This window comes from Malus domestica, chromosome 17, assembly GCF_042453785.1.
Source record: "Malus domestica chromosome 17, GDT2T_hap1".
Classification (NCBI taxonomy): Eukaryota; Viridiplantae; Streptophyta; class Magnoliopsida; order Rosales; family Rosaceae; genus Malus; species Malus domestica.
The window spans coordinates 15,001,446-15,024,331 of NC_091677.1; the positions used below are offsets into that span (position 1 = coordinate 15,001,446).

At 36.4% G+C, this 22,886-nt stretch overlaps 1 protein-coding gene and 1 long non-coding RNA gene across 2 annotated transcripts; one reads left to right on the plus strand and one right to left on the minus strand.

Moving 5' to 3' along the window:
- The first annotated feature begins 1,310 nt into the window (after nt 1-1,310).
- Nucleotides 1,311-11,657, plus strand: LOC103423670 (homeobox-DDT domain protein RLT3-like). Its single transcript, XM_029097295.2, has 17 exons — nt 1,311-1,690; nt 2,061-2,423; nt 2,855-2,913; nt 3,024-3,395; nt 3,512-3,574; nt 3,654-3,864; nt 3,986-4,086; nt 6,234-6,320; nt 6,401-6,532; nt 6,970-7,110; nt 7,606-7,728; nt 7,847-8,305; nt 8,868-9,281; nt 9,386-9,997; nt 10,580-10,684; nt 10,768-10,987; nt 11,066-11,657. The coding sequence occupies exons 1-17, from the start codon at nt 1,585-1,587 to the stop codon at nt 11,086-11,088; spliced, it is 3,591 nt and encodes a 1,196-aa protein (XP_028953128.2). The 5' UTR covers nt 1,311-1,584; the 3' UTR covers nt 11,089-11,657.
- Nucleotides 11,658-19,799: 8,142 nt separating this feature from the next.
- On the minus strand, nt 19,800-20,541 carry LOC139193288 (uncharacterized). Its single transcript, XR_011577680.1, has 2 exons — nt 20,122-20,541; nt 19,800-20,031 (listed from the first exon to the last, which is right to left on the minus strand). It is a non-coding gene; the product is annotated as an uncharacterized lncRNA (long non-coding RNA).
- Nucleotides 20,542-22,886: the final 2,345 nt, after the last annotated feature.

Genomic DNA, 22,886 nt, shown 5'->3' on the forward strand with positions numbered 1-22,886 from the left:
CAGGGTGGGTATATGAATTTAGTGAGGCGGGGCGTGTCTTAAAATAAGAGTGGACGGGCCCCCAGCTCGGCCCATTTCTAGCATGTCCAAGAACCCTAGGCCAACACGCTCGGTCTCTCCTCCTGGCTCCTCTCATCTCACTCACAGACGTCGATCTCTCATCTGTTCACCACCACCATCATCAAACGTCGATCTCTCATCCGTCCGCCACCATCATCACCCTCTTGGTCTAATTTCTTTCCCTCATTTTCTGAATTTACTTCTCTCTCTAACCTTCACTTTGCAAAACTCTCTTATTTCCACCAAGAAACCATCATCCACAACCATCATTTTCCTGGCCAGATTTAAATCGGAACCACCAAAATCAGTTTTTGGGTGGCTTGATGATCATGTTATGTGCTTGCATGGAAGATCCGAAGCTGCGACAGTAGTAAACTCTCGAGCCCGAGAACCTTAGGCTAACTCATTGGATTTTGGTGAGTCATTCGTCCAAATTTGTACCAATTTGTATATGGTTGAGTTATGTAGTGATGTATGTTGGGATTTGGGATGAAATTTGAGGGTTTTAACCCTTATTTCATCACTATCAATTTCTCCAGAATTTGGCTGGGAGACTCGTCCAAATTATGGCGAATCAGAGACGGATTTAAACCCCATTATAGAAATTATGAGCTTGTTGGTAAGTTTCTAGACTCTTACATGAATTTTGAGTGAAATTTAAGTGGGAATCGGGATTCTTAACCTCTGAATGCCTACAAGCATTTATCTAGAAAGTGGTTATGGACTCCGGTTGAGTTTCGTCGAGTCCGAAGCCAATTTCAGCCCAAATCTTCTTGGATTGAACGTAATAGAATATTTCCATCATTTTTGGAGGGTTTTGGTTTAATTTGGTGAAGGAATAGAGCTGATTCTAACCTTGGACAATTTCTAGACCTTCTCTGTAGAATCCGTTAAGCTTCGGCGATGTCAAAGATCTGAAGGATGAGCGACATAGCGAGTCCGGGTGGCGATCCAAGCCCAAAAAAGAAAAGAAAAGGAGGACCTATGGACTCGTTCCGAACAGATCGGGTTAGGTTCTGTTCCAATGATTAGATTTGTAATATCCGACCCGACTTGATCAGTTTCCTTTTTTAACGGGTCTGGTTTGATCCCTTGGGCGTGGCCTGTGCCCACCCCTAACCTTGAGAATGCATCTTCTTGTACCCAAAAAGCGAACCTCAAAAAAAAAAAAAAAAAAAAAAAAACAGAAAAAAAGATGATGCCATAAATATTTAAGTTAATTAATTAAGTAAATATTTCCCAAGAAATTTGATGAAGATAACTATTTTGGTAAAACCCAAAACCCTACTTGGTGGTTAGCTGCTGCTTCTCCCCTCATCTTTTTTGGCACAAAATTACAGACAAAGCATGCAGATTACAGAGCTCACTCTTCCAACTCCATTTTTCTGCAACTCCGGCACCGCAGCTCACGCTCCGACATCGCCGGCGGCAGTCCCACTCTGCTAGCTTGTACAACTCCCACCCATTTTTCTACTTTTGGTTTCTGCACTTCAGCTGCTTCTAGAAAATGGTGGCGAAGTTTCTATGATTTTCTGCGATTTCGAGAAGTTGGAGAGGAAGGGAAAGATGATGGAGAAGATAAAGAAGAAAACGCAATTGCAGGTTGAAGCCCTCGAGAGCTTCTACTCTGGTATCCTAATCTCTCTCTCTCTCTCCCCTCTCTCGCTCAATTTTGTTATTGTTGCTCTGTTTCTGTATTGGGTTCGATATTGAGTTACCCAATTGACTGTTTGATTGAAATTAGCATTTTAGATTTTCATTTCTTGATTTGGAGTTTCAAATTTGGAATATTCAACTGCAATTACTGTTCTGTGTGTCGATTTTTCGAAACTGGTCAGGACGTAGTTGCACAGTGCAACTATTGAAGCAATTTAGGATTGTTTATGCATCTGGTGCCATAGATTCTGCGGAATGATAACAAACCGTTGGTGTTAGCCACAAGAGAATTAAACCCGATATTTGTATTTTTTTTTGTTTATTTATATTTTAATTTTATACAGAGGAGAAGTATCCGTCACAAACGGCAATGGAATGCCATGCTGCTGCGTTCGGATTGACTTACAAGCAGGTTCGGGGTTGGTTTGTGGAGAAGAGGAGGAGAGAGAAGCGAGGAAATAGAACCAGTGAGTTGGGAGCTGGTGCTACAGGGATAGATAAACACGGCCCCTCAAGAACAAAAGCTCCTCCATCATCTAGATACATGAAAACAAGTTTGCTTACTAAGAAGGAAAGAATGAAATGGAATCATATTCAGGAATTGTTAACTCCAGACTACATTCTAAAGAAGGTGTTCCGTAAGGATGGTCCTCCGCTTGGTGTGGAATTTGACTCTCTTCCCTCTGGGGCACGTTGCCATTCTCCAGGTATGAACCGAGAAACTTTCTGGTCTGAGAAATCATAGGAAAAATGAATCATTTTTGGTTCACATTTTCATCTATCTGATATATATTCTACTTTTCAGTTTGTTCATAAAATATGCCATGCATCAGTCACAAAATTTTTGTTAGTTTTTTCGATTATTGATGAGAACATTCTCTTGATTTATTTTTAGGGGAGAGGCTTAATTCTTTGACATATGGTTGTTTTGTAATTTTTAAGGTCATTCAGAATTAGATTGTTTTGGTAGTTTGCTTGTGTTATTCTTCACCGAGTTAACTCTTATTCCTGTTGCGGTAGCCAATTGAATTTTTCTCCTCTCTGTTCTTTGTGATGTTATTTTCCTAATTGTAGAGATTTTCTCTTAATGTGATACATACTTTAAGAAGGTTTCACTCACATTGTAATTTCCGTTTAGATTCCCCAAATTTTCTTTCCCCTTGCGAAGAGAACGACAGAGCAACTAAAAGGAGAAAGGTAATGGATAGTCTTTTTTTTGCTGCCTTTATTTTTTATAATTTTCTTGTTTCTATTTAAGTCACCATAACCAGTCCCACATATATTCTTACCCTTTTCAATTTTATTAGGTTATCAAGCATGCTGTAATTAATCATCAGGATTGCAACACGAGTGCTCCAGTTAAAAAACATGGTGTTGGGAAAGGTTTTATGATGAATCATCAGGATTGCAACAAGAGTGCTCCAGTACAAAAACATGGTGTTGGGAAAGGTTTGATAACGAATCATCAGGATTGCAACAAGCGTGCTCCAGTACAAAAACATGGTGTTGGGAAAGGTTTGATGACGGTTTGGCAGGCAACCAATCCTAATGCTAGAGATTTTCCTATTGAAATGGGTTTGGCCAATGGTGAAGTTTCCAGTGTGTCACTAATTCGAACATCTCTATCGCAAAAACCAGTAACTCGGAACAGAAGATTGCAACCAAAAAAATGTGTTCCTGTAAGTCATACTGTCTTGCTTGGAGATATTTGAGCAATGATTTTGGGAGTCATCTTAAATATCGATCTTAGTGGTTACTTTTAGAAAGTTGTCTTGACAGTTTGTTGCCTTTTCAGAAACAGGGAAGGGTACGAAATAAGTTACAAGAAAAGAGGAAGCATTTAGCCAAAAGAAGAGAGGCAAGTAAAAAGTTGTTATTGCAAATCTGTGTTTCAAGATATCAGCTTTGATAACATTCAGTTTTCTTTTGGACACCAGATGGAAGCTAACAATAAGAACCAGAAGTTTCCGGGCAAAGAAAAATGTGAACTTGCTTTGGAAGGAACAGGTTCCCAAGAACATTTGGATAAGATTGCAATGCTTGTGGATGATGAGGAGCTGGAGCAAAGGGAATTACAAGTAAGACCAAATTCACTGGGGTGCTCTGATCATTTTACTAATGGAGATCATGCATGCTCACTTTGCAAAGGTTGGTTTGAAAGAAAAATTGAACCAATTTTCCAATCTAAAATGGAATTCTGTATAATATATGTTTGCACGTATACTATTTTACTATTTTGGATGCGAATAAGAAGTTTCTGTAATTTCAGATTTGCTGGCCAAGTTTCCTCCAAATTCTGTGACGATGAAGCTACCATTTGATATGCAACCTTGGGATTCTTCTCCAGAGATTGTCAAGAAACTGTTCAAGGTACATAATGTCAAATTGCTTGCAACTTGATTCTGTTGAGTTGCAAATACAGGATACGTTGTACGTGAAAGATGTCATACATTTCATTTGTTGGAATTTGTAGCTTGTTGTCACACTTTAGTTCTTTTTTGTTCAGAATGATGTTTCAGGGGTCTGTTTTTCTCAGTGTATTAAAAGCGTGAGGCGTGGGTGAGGCATCCGAGGGATAGCCCGGCCTAGGCATGAGGCGAAGCCTCACGGGACCTAAATTTTAATTTATACACTGTACACATATATTATATTAAAAACAAGAAGATTATTAATCAATAATCACCCTGAGCACACACATATATTATAAATATATGTACACACATATATATACATTTATTATATTTTATATACATATAAAATAGAGGATGAAAAGCACAATGAGCACACATATAACAATGCACGCATACAGCGCACACATCCATTATATAAAAAAATAAAGAGTAAATTGTACAAATGGTCCCTCAACTTTAATCAAATTGGAGCAATGGTCCCTCAACTAAAAATCCATTACCTTTGGTCCCTCAACTTATCAAAACGTGCAGCTATGGTCCCTCAACTAAAAATCCATTACCATTGGTCCCTGAACTTTAATTCAAGTGGAGAAATGGTCCTTTAACTTTAACCCAATTGTAGCAATGGTCCTTCCAATATAACTCGTTTTGACAAATTTTTTGACATAGTTGACGAAAATAACCATAATTATACACTTTGATGAGTTAAGGGACCCTAATTATATAAATGGTCATTCCAACATAGCTTATTTTGACAAAATTTTGACAAAATTGATGAAAATGACTATAGCTACACATTTTGATAAGTTGAGGGACCAATAGTAATGGATTTTTAGTTGAGGGACCATTGCTCCAATTTGATTAAAGTTGAGGGACCATTTGTACAATTTACTCAAAAATAAAAATCAGAAAAAAAGCAGAGAGATGATAGTGCAAGGAAGAGGTATGAGGCAGTTAAAACCTACCCAAATTTTGGGTTTGGGAGAAAAAAAAAAAACCCCTGAGGCACGCCTAGGCGGCGCCTTCCGCCCACTCCTTCAAAACAGAGGCGTTAGCCTTCGCACCCAGCCTCAGAGGCGCCCTAGGCATGCCCTGAGGCTAGTTTTTTAAAACATTGGTTTTTCTACAATTTCTAAGAACACTTCGATCATTTTGCAAAAGGATTTTCCTCTACTATCATTCTTGTAGAGAATTAGGTTTAGTCTATATGGATTAGATGTAATTGAGCAAGTAGCAACTTCCACTGTAAATGTGTGTTAGAAGCCTCTGTATTCACAATTTCACATTACACATATTTAACACCTCTCTTTATGCATATTGACTTTTAGATACTAGCTAATGAACAAAGTTCTTGCGAACACTTCTTTGTGAAGGGTTGGGGTAGGGAAAAAGGAGAGAATTTTCTAACTTTTCAGTATTGATCTCCCCTTTATCCTTGGGAGTGAAGTTGTGATAGCTCATAACCATTCCTTTGTTTTTTGGATTCATTGGTCTTTTGGCTTTAGATAAATACTAATAAATATGGTCTCAAAACATTCTTTCTCTTTCATCTCATCTTTATAGTTAGCCAAGATGTAAGAACATTTTTAGAGACTGTTGAATTTATTCAACTATTCAAGATACATCACTGAGCCTATGATTGAATGTATTCTTCATCTTGACCTTCTTTCAGCTCATAACACAGTACTACTAAGCTACCACTGTAATGTCTTAAAACATAAAAAGTGTACAGTTAATTAGCTTTTTCCACAACTGATCAGTATAAAAAAAAAAAGGTCGTACCCAGTGCACAAGGCTCCCGCTTTACGCAGGGTCTGGGAGAGGTGAATGTCGGCTAGCCTTACCCCCATTTATGGAGAGGCTGCTCCCAAAACTGATCAGTATGATTAGAAAATTTGTGTTAAATTATGGAGATATGCTTATTTATTATTCTCTGTGGAAACTGGCAAATGAAAAGATCTGCAGTGTTAAAGCTTTACCCTAGATTGTTGCTGTTGTTATTTATTGGGTTTATTAGTAGATGTGTCCAAGGGCCATGAATTCAGTTTACTAGATTTTGTTAAGTTATTATACTAAAATATATTCTGGATTGACTTTCTTGGGCAGGTTTTCCATTTCCTTTATACTTATGCCATTATGGTAGATATAAGCTCCTTCACTATTGACGAGTTTGCTCAAGCATTTCATGACAAGGTTCTGTTCTTTGATCCAACATCAGATTTATATTGTGTCTTCCACTTGCTCAACTTCTTTCTTTTGTCCATGCCTTTTAGGATTCCATGCTACTTGTAAAAATTCACGTGGCCCTTCTGAAGCTTCTTCTAACTAATGTTGAAGCGGAGCTTTCCTGTGGATCCATACCTCATTTGAACAAATCATGCAATTTTCTTGCATTTATTCACTCGGTGAGTTACAAGGAACAGTAATGTCATATGCATTTTATTTGGGTACATACATGCCACCGCGTGCCAACATTATGAAGTTTGTCATGATAGTAGTTATATGATTGGGCAGGACCTCATGATACTGGTTTTCTTGTAATTTTTCTGGTATGAATGTTTAAGGATAGATGGATTTCTAGTCCGTCCTTGATTGTAATTTACTTTTCCTTTTCAGTAGACGTTTATTCGTCCTATTAAAAAATAAAAAAACTTCTGAACAAAATCATAATCAACTATTAGTTGTTCAACCTCATGCACTTTAAGAAGATCTACTTGCTCTTTGTAGTATCTCAAAGATATTTTTTGTCAAGCTCTTTTAGATCTCTTAAATTAATTGTTTTTTCATCTTGAATCGAATGCAAGTACTCAACAACTGTCATCTTTATAAAATGATTTGGCAGGTTGAAAACCAAAAATCCACTCTGGAATTCTGGAAGAGATCTCTAAACCCTTTAACATGGACAGAAATAATGCGCCAAGTACTAGTTGCAGCTGGTTTTGGTTCAAAGCAAGGTGCAATGCGAAGGGACGCCCTTAGCAAGGTTTTCGAAACTATTTAACTACCATAGTTGATTTAACTAATACGTATTTATTATTAACACATACGTATTCCACAAGTTAAGTGGTATGGATGCTCGACATATGTGTTAATTACCAAAAACCTTGAGGGTTCAGAGCCATAGTGGCAGTGGTGATTTATTATCTGTCATTACCCCAGATAATCTCCTTTTGCCTTGACCCAGAACTCTAGTTAGATAGAGTCAGTTGCCATACTGGAGGGAAGACCAATGTTAAAGAAAATAATTTCGTATTTTGCGCTTTTTAATAATATCCATTGAGCGTATTTTTTATTTGCCTCCACTTGTCTACAACATTATTTGCCATAATGCGTATAAATTCCATGGAGGTGTTATTTTCTTCCCTGTGGTAATTTATGTTATACTGTTAAAAAGTTTTTTTTTTTTTTGTTTTTTTTTGCATAAATCTACCTATACACATGAAACTTGGATTTTGAAATTTAATCTTCTGTTATCTAGGAAATGAGCCTTATGGTGAAGTATGGTTTACGTCCTGGTACTTTGAAGGGCGAATTGTTTAGAGTTCTGCTAGAGCAAGGAATTCATGGGTTGAAAGTTTCTGAGTTGGCAAAGTCATTACAGGTATGTTTCTTAAACATGTTATTATCTTAACCTTTCTTATGTGTTAATCATTAAGTTTATAACACACAAGCACATCATTGCACTTGAATTAGTGACGGACTTTTTTTTTCTTTTGAAGATTTCTGAATTGAACCTTTCCAGCGAAATAGAGGAACTAGAGTCTTTAATTTGTTCAACTCTTTCAAGTGATATTACGTTATTTGAGAAAATTTCCTCATCCACATATCGTGTCCGTATTAATTCTTCGGGAAAGGAAGTTGAGGAATCCCAATCAGATACCGAAGACTCTGGAGCAGTTGATGACGAATTTGGTGACAGTGGTACATGTAGCAGTGATGATGATTCTGGCTGGAATTCAAGAAATTCCAGAATTAGGAAACTGACTTATACGAACAATGGTAGAAATAAAGATAGCATGCTGACAGTACACACTGAAATCGATGAGAGTCATCCAGGCGAAGTATGGTTATTAGGACTGATGGAAGGCGAATATTCAGATTTAAGCATTGAAGAAAAGGTGAATGCAATTGTAGCTCTAATTGATCTTCTTACTGCAGGATCCAGTTTCAGGATGGAGGTAATTTATAGAATCTTGGCATTGACATTGAAATCTTTTCTTTATTGTTATTTCTTTCACCCTGCAATGAAGTTACCCTATTAAATGAAACTTGTGCTGCCCTTTGTAAGATAATATTATATGATGGTGCAAACAACCTTAGATTTACAATTGTTTGACAGTAAATATTATTTGAATATTGAATGAGATTCAAGTAGCCATCGTTGTTATAGTGGTTACAACATTAATGTTGATTCCTATTAGTGCTTGCCTTCAAATTGGATCCATCTTTTGGGTTGAAAGCCTGTGACCCTAATGAAATGTTGACAGGTCATTAGTGCTAGCTTCTTAGGTTTATTCCAAAAATACTAGAAAAGAAATTTCTAGCTTGTTGTCTTTGCTATTGTTATGTATCATGTGTTTCCCCATTGTGTTCTTACTTCTAGATGGGCTTCAATTGTACTGATAGTTTTCAACTCATGTGTCATGCAGGGTAGTTAAGTAATTTTCCACAGATTAATCATGTCCTCTCATTTTTCTTGTAATCGAGTGTTATAACCATAGTGTGCTTATTCTTTTATAGGATCCTACAAATGCTGTTGCTGAATGCATTCCTAGCAGCCTTCATTCTGGTTCAGGAGGAAAAATTAAGAGGTTATCCGCTAACCAACATAGTGATCCAAGGTCAACCTGGGTCCATGCAGGACAGATGAGTCGTGCAAAAGAAGATAATACATTAAATTTTCACCCGATAGATTCTTCAGCAGCAATCTCAAAGTTTTCTGAAGAGAGATCCTCCACAAAAGGAAAAAATGGAAAAGAAAAAGAAGTGCAGTTTGGCTTACACCCAATGCAATCTGTGTTTTTGGGTTCTGATCGTAGATACAATAGATACTGGCTTTTCTTGGGCCCTTGTAATGAATATGACCCAGGCCATAGAAGGGTTTACTTTGAATCTTCAGAAGATGGTCACTGGCAGGTTATTGATACTGAAGAGGTATCCATCTCAACTTCTGTTATACAGTCAACGTGATTATAGTACATGTTGCCTAACCTTGTATAAGTTATAATGTTTACTTGCTTTTGCTTAACCGAATGCAGGCTTTGTGTGCCTTGTTGTCAGTTTTGGATGACAGGGGTAAACGAGAGGCTGTTCTTATCGAATCTGTGGAGAAACGAATATCGTTTCTCTGCCAGGCAATGTCAAGTAGAATGGTAACTAGTGATAGAATTGACAAATTGGCGCAATCTGATCAATCTGTGCCGGATAATGTTAGAGAAGACACTTATTCACCAGTATCTGAGGTAGACAACTTATCTGGAACTGCAAATGATTCTCCACCTTCATCTGGAGCTGTGGTTCTTGAAGTTAGGAAAAAGGGAGAAGAACTGAAACAGAAATGGAAACGGATCCAAGCATTTGATTCATGGTTATGGAATTTCTTTTACCTAGAGCTTAATGCTGTTAAACTTGGTAAACGATCCTATTTTGATACACTTCATAGATGTGAAAGTTGTCATGATTTGTATTGGAGAGATGAAAAGCACTGCAGAATTTGCCATAAAACATTTGAGCTTCATTTTGATCTGGAAGAACGGTATGCCATACATGTAGCCACATGCAAGGAGAAAGAAGCAAGTGATACTTATCCTGAGCATAAGGTCCTCTCATCACAGATTCAATCACTAAAAGCTGCAATGCATGCAATTGAGGTAACCTGTCATTTGGATTTTAGCTTTGCATTTTCTGATAAATGGTTGTAGTTGAGAAATGAAAACATCGTCAAGTTAAAAAGATTTAAAGTTAAACTCCTAGACTGGAGAAAAATAAGACTTCATTTGATGGTCAAGCTAGGAATATGGCTTGGAATGTGACTAGTCAGATATTTGTGCAGTCGAATCCAATAGCTTTTCTTTTAAAAGAAAAAACAACCTGATTTCTTATTCGCTAAAGTGCAATAAGATTGTATGTGAAGGGATGGCGGGGAACAAGGCCAAAAGAGTAATTTTCCTTGTGTTACTGAGAAGGGACTGAGGAAGATGTATACCACTCTAAATGGAGCGGAGTGATCAAATAGTATCTTCTTGCCCCCTCTGGTTAGTTTGGGCCTCTGGTAGATAACCCACAAATAATAATGGGGCTATTCTTTGGTGTGTTTTGGCCCTGAAATTTTGATTGTTGGATGCTTAAAACGTGTTTTCTAAATTATATATTGAAGACATTTATAGACGCTTCAAATCTCTTAAAGTTTTTTCTGTGCTTTGCTGATCTTCACCTCCCTCTGCTTCGTGCAGTCAGTCATGCCTGAAGATGCTTTGCTGGGTGCTTGGAAAAAATCTGCCCATAAGTTATGGGTGAAACGGCTCAGACGTACCTCATCTTTGTCTGAGCTTTTGCAGGTTTGGTACCTTTCACTTTTCAATATTATCTGTGTTTATTATTTAGTCTGAACCAGCAGCTTCTTTATTGTTTATTCCTGCAGGTTCTTGCGGACTTTGTGGGTGCCATCAACGAGGACCGCCTGTATGAATGCAATACTGTGCAAGGTTCTTGTAATTTTGCTGAAGAACTCATTGCGTCCTTTGCATGTATGCCACACACATCATCTGCAGTTGCACTTTGGCTGGTGAAATTAGATGCCTTAATTTCTCCGTTCTTGGAAAGAGCCCATTCTGAGAAAAGGAAAGAAATTAGTATCAGAGGTAACAGATGAATATAGTGACTTCTAATTGTGTATATATTGAAAATCTCGTCATCTGAAAAACTTCTTTGTACTTCAGGGAAGCATGTTCCAAAGCAATAGCCCCACCTTTTTTCAGGAGATTATGCAAATGCGAATTCAACCCCGCATTTTTTGACAGATTGAGGAGCATTTATGTATCCACTGTACTTGCCCTAGGACAGCCACTGCCAGATTGGTAACATTGTTGCAGGGTACCAATCATGGTACTTCGTATGAAGCTTGGCTTTTAAGTTCTCTTTTGTTGCCATGCACGGCTATATCGAGTCATTAGTAGATGCAGTGGAAAGTTGCACGTTGAATCCATCCAATTTTATATCACGGAAGCCTCCTCCGGAATATTGCCGCTGTCTTTGTGGAAGATTCAGATTTTGTCCATGCGTGCTTGTTCTAGTTTATGAAAAGAGGAATAAAATGTCACCAATGTACATTGTTGTAAAGAAAACAAAATATTTTTAGTTTTTTACATTTTAGTGGAAGTTTAGAAGAGTTGAAAGTGATCTTTATGATATTCTTTTGTATGCAATTGTAGGTGAATAGTATCCCAAGCAATCCAGTTTGCTGCCAAAAGCTTGTTGGTTTGGTGGAATTTGTATTTCTTTATTATTTAATCATCTATTTATATTGTATTAGTCCAATGTGCAGGAAAAAGAGTGACATTATTTATGTTTGCATTTTCCGTTGAAAAATTGTGCTTAGATTTGCATCATTTTTGTTGCTCGATTGGCAGGTTGTGTTCTAACTTGTAAAGAGATCGGATAGACCTAATTCATATTTGGTTCATTTATTAGTCAGATTATTGGATTCGGATTGTATTAGGTAGGATTGGCAAAAGGGCGGTGTTTGTTGTGTTCCTGTTGTTTTCGTGTAACATCTGCTATCTTAACGGGTTGTGTTGTGTCACACCTATTATCTTAACGGGTTCTTAACAGGTCGGGTTATTTTACTCAGGTAAAATGACTTGACCCGTTATGACCCGTTAAGAATTTTTTATTTTTCCCTAAATTTGCACATTCTACACTGCCACATAAATATTACTTTGAAAACCAATTCGAAACGAAAAACCCCAACTTTCACAAACCCCAGAAACGAAAAACCCCAAATTGAAGAAACAGAACCAATCTTATTTTAAAAGTAATTCGAAAGAATCAACAATTACCTCGAGGTTTGCTCGATCTAGAGAAAGAGAATCGAAGACAAAAGTAGTAGATCGACCGGTGGTAGGTTACTAGGACGTATGTGGTGACAGTGGTGTGTGGAGGGAGATTGGAGAGGGTGGTCGTGGGCTCGTGGATGCTCGGAGTTGAGGTTTAAGACTGAGATTCGAGAGTTCAGTTAGAGTGAGAGAGGACAGCTGCTTCGGTTCGAGCCTTCGAATGAGAGAGTCTGATTTAGGGCTAAGAAAAACATTGGACGACTGAGATTAAACCTCAGCTGATCCAACAGTCATCAATTTTCTAAATTTAATATATATAGATATATATATATATATATATATATATATATATATATATATTTATACTTAATTATTAAATTAATATTTTTCTTATCGTGTAACAGGCTACCCACGTGTGTACCTGACTGACCCGTTATTTTAACAGGTGTTTATCAGGTTACCTGATAACGACCTAATTCGTTATTGTGTCAACCCGAAAACCTGTTAATTTTGTGTCGCGTCGGGTTAATTGTTCGTGTCAGAAATTGCTAGGCCTTGTATTCGGATCATTGAATTTAAATTGACCATCCATATGAAGAAAGTGATTTAAGGCCATGGGATATTTCTCACTCTTGTGTCATCTACCTAGTGTTTAAAATATTGGTCTGCATAAAAATATCGATATACAAATTTGTTGAAATATTGATGGATATATTGAAAATCGATACCGATATCAGTTGCTTTCGATGGAAATAATGAAAATTTAAAATGAAACTTTTGGAAATGTCAAACACTGGTTTGGACGAAATATAAAAGTTTCCTTGATATTTAAGCGATGTGTTGGAAATATCGATGAAATCTGTCAATTTTAGCCTAAACTGAAGAGTTTCTCCTATATGAGGTGAAGTTTAGACTTCAACCCCTTTTCATATATTTTTTTCTTCTGATTTTTCGTATATATCCATGAAAATATCGACAATATTGAAGAAATTTCAAACACTGCAACTACCATATACCCTTTGTCAAAGCTCTCTTCCATTGCAATTCCAAATTATTAACAATATTTGAGTTCACCTCATGGGTGCACCTTTTTGTTTATCTAATTGTGATTAACGGATCTTTATTGTCCAAAAATCAAGGTTTTAAAAGACGCTAAACGCTAGTCGGACGGCAAGGCTGGGGCCTAGCTGGACTAAGCAGATTTAAATAAATTTAATATATATATATATATATATATATATATATATATATATATATATAGTAATTTGGCGAATTTGAGGTTATAAATGAAATTTCAAACATCTTATGAAATTCATAGTGAATTTAAAAGAAAAGTGAAATGTCAAATATGTGTGTATAAAATAATTGGCTAAATGAGATACTGGGGCACATAAAACGAAAGTGGGGCACACCACACCAGTATTTAATACGTGTTAGGTTGTTAATTGTTCTGTCCATTTTTTTTTTTGTCAAATGATAGAATTGTTAGGTTATGCAATAAAAATTTGTTAATCACACAATTAGAGACTTTATTTAGATGATATTCCTCACTGACTGTTCTGCAACATGTCCCTATACTGCTGTTCGGGCTAGATTTGTCCCTTGCATAACTCCCTTTGTCTTGCCTGTTGGGCAAAGTTTGGTGCTTGGTCTTCACCAATAAAAGTTTGTTATTAGTTTGAATGGTGCATTTGTGGGGCCTTTGTTAGGATTTGAGGTTCACAATCAAAGCTAATATCAGTTTGAGCGTGCCACTGTTCTTTTTATGATTGTTTTATTGGTTTTTTAGTTCATTGTTTACTTGCGCCACAAGTCATTTCGACCCTTTGGTTTATCTGGATTATTCACAGATAGGTTAAGTTTGTATTAATTTGTTTTCTTGCCTTTGGATCAAGAACTTTTTATTTATAATACCATATGTTCGATTATGAAGGAAAATAAGATCATTCAAGTTATTTCCTTAGTTATCAGTTTAGGCCGACAACAAGGAAACAAGAGTTATTAGTTTGACAGGATTAATTATGGATAAAACTAATACGAAAGTAGTTAAAAATGACATATGATCTAATGAAAGATGCAAAAACAACAGATTAACCTTATGGAAGTGCAAATAAATGAGATTCGGGCAAGATTACAACCTTGGCGGGCAAAGGTTAGTTTTCTTGCAGACACTTCTCCTTGTATTTTACAGAGATTGAAGTCTAGGAAAATGAAAATATAAACAAGGTTTACTAAAAAGGGATTCGATAGTAGAGCTTCTTAAAATTGGCAAAAGATAGCTTTCTATGGTGGGCCTGCAACTAGAAAAAGGTAAGGGGTGAACAAACTAAAGAGAGTTTTCTGCTCTCAATTTCTTCCTTAACTTTCTCTTCTATCTCTTTTGACATCCTTCTTGGAGCTTGCTTCATCGGCTTGTACACTTTCTTTATAGGCATTATGTATTCTACCAACTCAAAATCTAGCCCTGGCATCTCTATATAATGCCATGCAAAACAATCATTGAACTCATGCAAAAGATAAACTATTTTGTTCGATTTGCGGGTTCCAAAAGGTCACTAAGTTGTATTGGCCTTGGATCCTCCTCAGTCCCTATATTAATGGTTTCCAAAGGGTCTTGAACTTCAAGTGTTGACTTATCGGGCTCTATAGACAAAAATTCGATCGACTTTGGGGCCTCGGGCATATCAGCAGGCCAATCCAAGTTATATATACATTTTGCCCTATGTACAACAACTTTTATATATTCTTCTCCAAAAATTCCTTCTTCTTGGTTATCTTTGGTGCCTGAAGTTTCTTCTTCCCGTTCTACCATTTCTTTGGTTAAACATTGCTTGATTTCTCTTATTTCTCTTCTATACTTTAGCAGTCTTTTGATTAAGGACCTGACTGCTACTACCTGGTCCTTTTTCTTCTGGTCTGTCATCAGTGGTAATGGCGGGCTGGGACAATGTGAGGTCTATCCCATTCCTCCTTAGCAAGAAGCAATCTTTATAAACCTTCTCGGGCACTTTTTTCAAGGGGTCGGGCAAAATTACTACTCTTGATTATTCTCTGCTAGTTTCTTTAAGGTTTATGGGGGCCGTCATTGGTTCTTGTGATAAATAATCTTCTTGCATCACAATTGGTTGATCTGATTCAGCACAAAACATGGATGATAACACATAAGTCATGTTAACATAAAAGTTGCTAGGTCCAGACGCCCCCTTCTTTTTTCTCTCCAATATGGCATATGAACTGATCCATCCAAGCTTGTGCATCTTTATTTAACATCAACTTTGGTGTTTCTTCCTCTTTTGCTGGCCTAATGTTAAAATCAAGTAGTTGCTTTGGAGTCCCAAAAGGTGTGCCCCCTTGTGATGGTGCATATACCATTTTCTCAGGAGATATGGTTCCAAAATGAATAGGCACAGGGTTCCAACCTGGTGTAGGTACCATAACTATGCTTTCTTGCATTCTTCTTAACACCTTGTACTTCCTAGGGTGAGAAGTTTAAGGAACATGTTCTCCCCCTCATTCAGTTATGTTGTTGACCTTTTATATCTCATTCTTGCTCCTTTAGCTTGGCTGCTTCTCACTTCCTGAAACAATCTTCTCAAACTTGATGTTCTCAGAGGCTTCTGATATGGTAGTGGTTTTCAATGAATTCATATGAGCTTTATGTTGCCTCTGAACCCTTCTTATCATAGATGGCCTTATATCTCTCGCAAGCCTTCCATCTTTGCATACCACATACCATTTTTGGCCTAGTTGGGCTGAATTTACCTTTGTAACTGGTGTTATTGGGCTTATGGTCCTTTTTGTTCTCCTTGGTCTGGTGCTACCATGATCGGTGGACTGGGGCACTTGGACATTTGTCCAACGTGGTAACCTCCCATATTTTCCTTCTACTTCCTCTGAAGCTTCAAAATCCCTGAACACCTAAGACAAAGTATTGGGTTATGAATCTCCTCCCAACCTGTGAAACACATTATTAGAGGTCTATTTTTTTGGCTCAGATGCTTGAAAATTAGCTTTGCAGGCTTCTTGTTCTTCCTTCTTTTTTCTTTTAAATAATTATTCGTCAATAATGACCCCTGGTGTTGGTACCTCTAACTCACATTCACATTGGTATTTACTACATAAAACAACTCAATTGATCACAGCTATTTGAGGTTTAGCATGCAACCGCTTGCTACCTTCAGTGGGCGTGACTGTAACTTTCCTCTGTCATCCTATATTCAAGGTGGCCTTTCCCTTCCTCATCTTAACCCAATTGAGGTTTATCATATTAATTTGGGCTTTAGGAAAGGGTACGTGTCAATCACCATGTTGGCTTGGGGATTTTCTTGCAACAACTTCCCTTTGACTATCAAGTCTTGAATTTAGTCTCTAAATTGCACACAATTTGTGATGGAATTATTGAAAGTGTAGTGGATCTTGCAATACTTCCCCCTTAGTTCTTTAGGTTTATACATCTTCTTGGTGTTGACGAGCAAGATCACTTGAGCCCTCACTAGCTCCTAATAGATTTCAGTAGCCTTGGTTAAGTCGAAAGAGTATGATTGATACTTTAGGGGCTTGATATGAACAAATCCTCCATCATTCATCACAATCTTCTGATCCTTGATTGGTTGAATTAAACCCTTCACTGTTAAAGGTTTGAAAGGAATAGTTATCTCTACAGTGCACAACTCTATTCCTTCACCCAAGTTATCCTTACTTTCCTCTATCTCCAAGCCTTCAAACTCCAACTGATGTATTGGTGCTTTATTTTTATAGAAAATGGGTGCTTTAGATGAGCGCTTCACTTGTTCTTTTGTCAATAACCTGTCATATTTGGTAGCTGCAATCACTAACTCCCGAAGCTCATTAAACTGTACATCATATAACTTCTTTTTCAGAGGTAGCCTCAAAGCTTTCTGGGCAACAACTCTCATCATAAAATTCTTTGTAGACTCATGCTTATATTGCTTTACCCCCACTAAGTCCTTAATAGTCATCTTAGGCTTCACTCTATAGAACTGCTTATGAAAGGGTAACAAAGAGTACCATTAGGAAGCTAATCCCACTAGAGAGTTCCCAAACAATCTTAACTTGTAGTTGGGATTGTCCTCAAAAGACACATAGTAATTTGAAAATTTAAAAATATGGTATCTGGAGGACACATTACAATCCTCCCAACTAAAGGTTGGAAAGGTGGGCATCTTAAAATTAAGGGGAAAAGGGTTTTGCTCATCCACATATGTAGGGTACGGCTTCTGGTATGCGACCTTGAACATCGGGTGAGCTTAAGGTTGAGCATTTTGTATCATTATCTTCTTTAATTCTGCCAGTTCATTCCTAAGTTGTTGATTGTCTATATTGTTATTCAAGGAAAAAGAATTCTGCCATTTCAGGCCATGGTCCATGCTCGAGAAGGCATCTCTTGTTGCATTGGGTTATTTCCAACTATCTTCCCATCTTCCCTTATTAACCAATGCTGGTGGTCGATAAGGTGGGGGTTTTCCTTCATCAACGAGCAAGCTTCTGGTATTGGTGCACTTACCTGGTTTGGATGCGCTAAGTTTGATTACATCTAGCTTGCCTGGCTTCCTAACCTCTAATGGTGGTGGAAAAAGGTTTGTCAAGCCTAACTCTTGTGACTCTTCTTTAATGTCCTCTTGGTGACCAGTTCCCGCCTGCTCATTCTTTTTCTTCCCAAGTAAGGGGAACTGGGGGGTAGTTGGTTCTTTCTTCAAATCTAAAACTAGACCTCTTTCATTAACAGCTCATTCCTTTGGTGGGGAGTATTCTAACTCCAACTTTTTCTGTAATGTACCTGTTAAAGAGCATAGCCTGCTAACCTTCCCCTTGGTTTATAGGGAGATTTTTTTCCATACTTCTCAGCACTTGCATCATGGTTGCTTGCAAGTCTTCTTTAGTTACTTTTCCTTCAGACTTTTCAGAAGAAGTCAAGCTTTCTATGATCCTGGGACTAAGTGGGGAGGGAAAAGCTTCTGGTTAATTTGTTATGTCTGCTTCTGGCAGGCATGTTGCCCGAATTCTACCTTTCACCTGAATTTCTGATCATTCCTTCGTCTTGGCATACAATATTACAAGATTGGGTCCCATAAGGCGTGCCAAAATTATGTTCGAGCTAGACAACAAGATTGGCATACAATATTACAAGATTGAATTCAAGTTATTTCCTTAGTTATCAGTTTAGGCCGACAACAAGGAAACAAGAGTTATTAGTTTGACAATATTAATCATGGATGAAACTAATACGAAAGTAGTTAAAAATGACAAAACTAATACGAAAGTAGTTAAAAATGACATAGGATCCAATGAAAGATGCAAAAACAACAGATCTACTTTATGGAAGTACAAATAAAGGAGATTCGGGCAAGATTACAACCTTAGCAGACAAGGTTCGTTTATGAAAGATGCAAACACTTCTCCTTGTATTTTACAGAGATTGAAGTCTTGGAAAATGAAAGTATAAACAAGGTTTACTAAAGGGATTCTATACTACGACAAAGGGAATGGTAGCAGAGCTTCTAAAAACTGACAAAAGATAGCTTTCTATGGTGGACCTGCAACTAGAAAAAGGTATGGGGTGAACAAACTAAAGCATAATGGTTTCTTGTTGTTGAGTGCCGAGTTGAATGTTGCTTGATTGATTGGTTGAAATAGAGTTTTTTTGCTCGCATCCTTTGCTGTTTTTGTATTCTTAGCCTGAGCGTCCAAGCCTTCCCTTTTGGTGATGCCTTCCAAAGCACGGTGAGTCATCCACTACAAAACAAAGTGTCATTAGCGAGGGTCAAATACCGTTGGAAAAGGCATTTTGCCGTCGCAAATACTTATTTCCGACGGGAAAAAGCCCTCGCTGAGCGTCGGAAATTGTCTCATTGGAAATACTTTTGTTCCGACCAGCCGTTGGAATTAATGCATTTTCGACACACATGACTCGTTGTTAATAGTTATTTTTATGTTGGAAATGAATGTTCAAAATGGCAAACTTATTTTATTTTCGACATGGAATTTTGGTCGCAAATACTTATAGAGTTGTCGAAATTACTTTTCAAGTGACGACAAATGTTTTTTGCGATCACGTTTTTCCAACCAAACAATTGTGTCAAAAAATCTTTTTCCAACAAAATCATATTTTTTTACGAGAGTACACAATCATCGCAATTACAATTACCGACCATACAAGGTTGTCGAAAATACATAACGGCTTGACAGAAATAGGCACAAAAACATATTTGCTATGATCAAGCATCGTCGAAAATATGTACTTCCAACGGTGAAGTTTTGTCAGTAATACATATTTGCAATGGCAAGCTTCGTCGGGAATATATATATTTTCGACAATGAAGACTCGTCGAATATATATATTTGCAATGGTGAAGTTTCATCGGTAATATATATTTCTGACGGTGAAGCTTCATTGGAAATAAATATTAATGACCATATTTAGTCGTCGCAAGTTTTTTCATAACCAATATTTGGTTGAAAATGGGTTTTTCCTATATGAGCGTCTTTGTTAGAAATGTGCACATTAACGAGAGAAATTTACAATCGAAAAAGCTATTATTCTATTTATAATTAAATTATATATTGAAATTAAAATATGATAAAAATAGGTATGTAATCGTTACTAATAAATTAACCAAACCATTGTATTAAATTTCTCAATATCCAAGCAAGATTATTCATAAAATTATTTAAAAAAGAAAATGGACAATAGTTAAATTGGAAAAAAATACAAAAAGAACAATATCCCACGAATAAAACCTAACAAGTTCAGATATTTGATAATATCAAAATGAAAGTATGATGCACTACTAATCTTCATGTTGAGCATCTGACCAACTTTCAACATTCTCCTGTCAAACAAACAATAAAGAGAGTAAGTAAAGAAATAATATATTATTCAACAGTAAGACAAACAATAAAAATGAAATAAAACAATTTACCATAGAAGCAGATGGTCCTGAGCGCGCATAATTATTTGAGTTGTTTGGCATCAATCTTTCAACTAATTCTTGCAAAGAATTCAACTTATCTGTTAAAGTGTGGACTTGGTCCTTCAATTGCTCATGGCTTTCTTCACGTTCTAAGCACATACGTTTATTACAACTTTGGCTATTTGAGGGATATGCATCTTTAGTACTAAAGCCAACACCTACACCAAGAAGACGACCATGACTTGGGCCACCAATCACCTCCTTGTATATAACCCAATCATTTACTTCATTTTGTTCTTCCATAGCAGTATTCTTTTTGTTGTCCATTTTTTCCTTCAATAAAATTGTAATATGTAAGCATAGGTAATACACACAATATCATGTAAAAAAAAGATTGAAATTATGATAACATACATAAAGTTCTTTAGCCTTTTCACTTGCCCAAGTTTCTTCACCTTCACTCTTACGCTTACTCACATGGAATTTTTTGAAACAATCAATCGGGCTAGGTTCAATTCCACTACGATCAAGCTATTAAGATTATAAAAAAAAAAAGTTCGTTAAATAAATTTTAACTATGCAAGAATGACGGTAAGGAAATGTGCTAGAAACATGGATGTCTTCCAAAAAAAAAAAATTTCTAGGATGATTCCATGGGTCTTATACTATTCTTTTCCATGCCAGTGAAATTGACATGTAGTTTAGACAAAATCAAAAATAATTTCTGATGGCCAAGAACCCAGACTTGATTAGGCAAAGACAAAATCCCATTGTAGCTTTTCTTTTTGTACATATAAATTAAAAATCCACATATAAAATTACCTTGTATATTTGCATGTTGGGTCTCTTGCATTTCATTGTCATGTAGTTCAGTGGTGGTATCATGTTGGTTTAAAGAGAGTCTAGATGACAGACGACGTGTGCTTGATGAATTTTTTTGGCTCCTTCCCTTTTTTGCCATATCTATCAATCATACAAATACAAGAAAATTAGATGCCAATAGTACCGAAAGATAGAAAAATGAAAAAACGAAACCATGAAAGCTAAAATAAAATCGACTAGAATTAGGGTTTCAATGGCAGAAGGCAAAATATATACATAAACCCTAATTGTTAGAAAATCCCAGCAACCATGAAAAATGAATAAAATTGAAATTTAATATATACATAAACCCTAAACTTAAAATTGGCACAAGGAGAACTCATTGTCACAAAACCTAAACTGGACGAACTAGACAAACAAGATGACTTTAGGGTTACCTGTATGCTCACGGTTGTGCACTTTGAATATTGATTATGGAGAGTTTTTGTTGCCTCCTTTGAAGGTTGGAGGCATTAATATAAATAATGGCATAGATGCAACCCTAATCTAATCAAGAGTGTAGTTTCCCTCGTCTTTTTTTTTGGCTGTGGGCGGAACAAATTTTAGGAAATTTTTTTGGAAATTGTGGGAGAAAAGGGAGGGACATGCCAAAACCCTAATTAATTTGGAAAAAAACCAAACCGTCAAACTTACATAAAAACAAGAGTTTGGGCGTGTGTGGAATTTTAATTATTGAGATTGAATTTCGTATTTTCTATTCCATTGAAATCTGTTTCTATGTGGTTTATGATTAATTTGGAAAAAAAACCAAACCGTCAAACTTACATAAAAACAAGAGTTTAGGAACTGTGGGAAAAAGAAGAGGGAAGCCAAATTTATTTTTGGGAACTGGCAAAACACTAAATTCTACAAACATTTTTTTTAAAATATAAAATAATATTGTTCCATACCATTCATTTAAGGAAAAAAGCCAAAACCCTGAACATTATCAAAAATTAATATTTGCAGTCTGGAAAATTAATTTGAATGATCTAACCGTCAAACTTGTTTCTATATGCTTCAAGATCACATACGTAAAAAATTGCAAAAAATGGACATTCAGATATTAGGTAACGAGACGAGACCTTTTGACGGTTATAAACACAAACTCACGATTTAACAGTGATCTTAACTCCGATTTTGATGATTTTTTACAAATACAATCCTCAACCTTATAAGAGTATGTTGAATGAATTTGATCTTCAATTTAAAATATTTGCACTAGTGGACACCACAAATTATTATGTTCAACTTAATGAAAGTATAAAATAAACTCCAAGTGTTTGTTGAATATGTCGTTTTGAAGGAATACACATTCTACAAAACTAGTTTCAACGATCCAACCGTCAAACTTGTTTCTATATGCTTCAAGATCACATACGTAAAAAATTGCAAAAAACGGACATTCAGATATTAGGTAACGAGACGAGACCTTTTGACGGTTATAAACGCAAACTCACGATTTAACGGTGATCTTAACTCCGATTTTGATGATTTTTTACAAATACACTCCTCAACCCTATAAGACTATGATGAATGAATTCGATCTTCAATTTAAAATATTTGCACTAGTGGACACCACAAATTATTATGTTCAACTTAATGAAAGTATAAAATAAACTCCAAGTGTTTGTTGAATCTGTCGTTTTGAAGGAATACACATTCTACAAAACTAGTTTCAACGATCCAACCGTCAAACTTGTTTCTATATGCTTCAAGATCACATACGTAAAAAATTGCAAAAAACGGACATTCAGATATTAGGTAACGAGACGAGACCTTTTGACGGTTATAAACACAAACTCACGATTTAACGGTGATCTTAACTCCGATTTTGATGATTTTTTACAAATACACTCCTCAACCCTATAAGACTATGATGAATGAATTCGATCTTCAATTTAAAATATTTG

Coding starts and splice junctions, on each gene's coding strand:
- LOC103423670 (XM_029097295.2), top strand. CDS start 1,585: ATGATTTTCTGCGATTTCGAGAAGTTGGAGAGGAAGGGAAAGATGATG. Junction 2,424..2,854: donor GGCACGTTGCCATTCTCCAG/GTATGAACCGAG, acceptor ATTTCCGTTTAG/ATTCCCCAAATTTTCTTTCC. Junction 6,533..6,969: donor TTCTTGCATTTATTCACTCG/GTGAGTTACAAG, acceptor ATGATTTGGCAG/GTTGAAAACCAAAAATCCAC.